The 222-nt window shown below is 33.8% G+C and overlaps 1 protein-coding gene across 5 annotated transcripts in view; it reads left to right on the forward strand.

Annotated features, from left to right (window-relative positions):
- The window catches only part of LOC102678592 (NEDD8-activating enzyme E1 regulatory subunit), a 4,155-nt gene that overhangs the window by 2,676 nt on the left and 1,257 nt on the right, over nt 1-222 (forward strand). For all 5 annotated transcript variants that reach the window (XM_006619407.2, XM_031512293.1, XM_006619409.2 and 2 more), the window contains one exon: nt 5-207. In XM_006619407.2, the coding sequence (XP_006619470.1) occupies nt 5-207 (203 nt within the window). The remainder of the gene's footprint in view (nt 1-4; nt 208-222) is intronic.

The raw sequence follows: 222 nt of genomic DNA on the forward strand, positions 1-222 counted from the left end.
TCAGTTATTACAAACAAGCGATAGCTGATGCAGAATCAGTATGGCGACGTACATTGCAATTATTACGACAATTAGGAAAATCGTCCGATTCTATTTCCGAAAGAGATGTTAAATTGTTTTGCAGACATGCTTCGAATATACACGTAGAAAAAGGAACGTGTATCGCGGATGAATATGATTCTAAAACTTTTGATACAAGTGATATAGGTAAAATGTTTATAA

This window comes from Apis dorsata, unplaced genomic scaffold (assembly GCF_000469605.1).
Source record: "Apis dorsata unplaced genomic scaffold, Apis dorsata 1.3 scaffold_415, whole genome shotgun sequence".
Taxonomy (NCBI): Eukaryota; Metazoa; Arthropoda; class Insecta; order Hymenoptera; family Apidae; genus Apis; species Apis dorsata.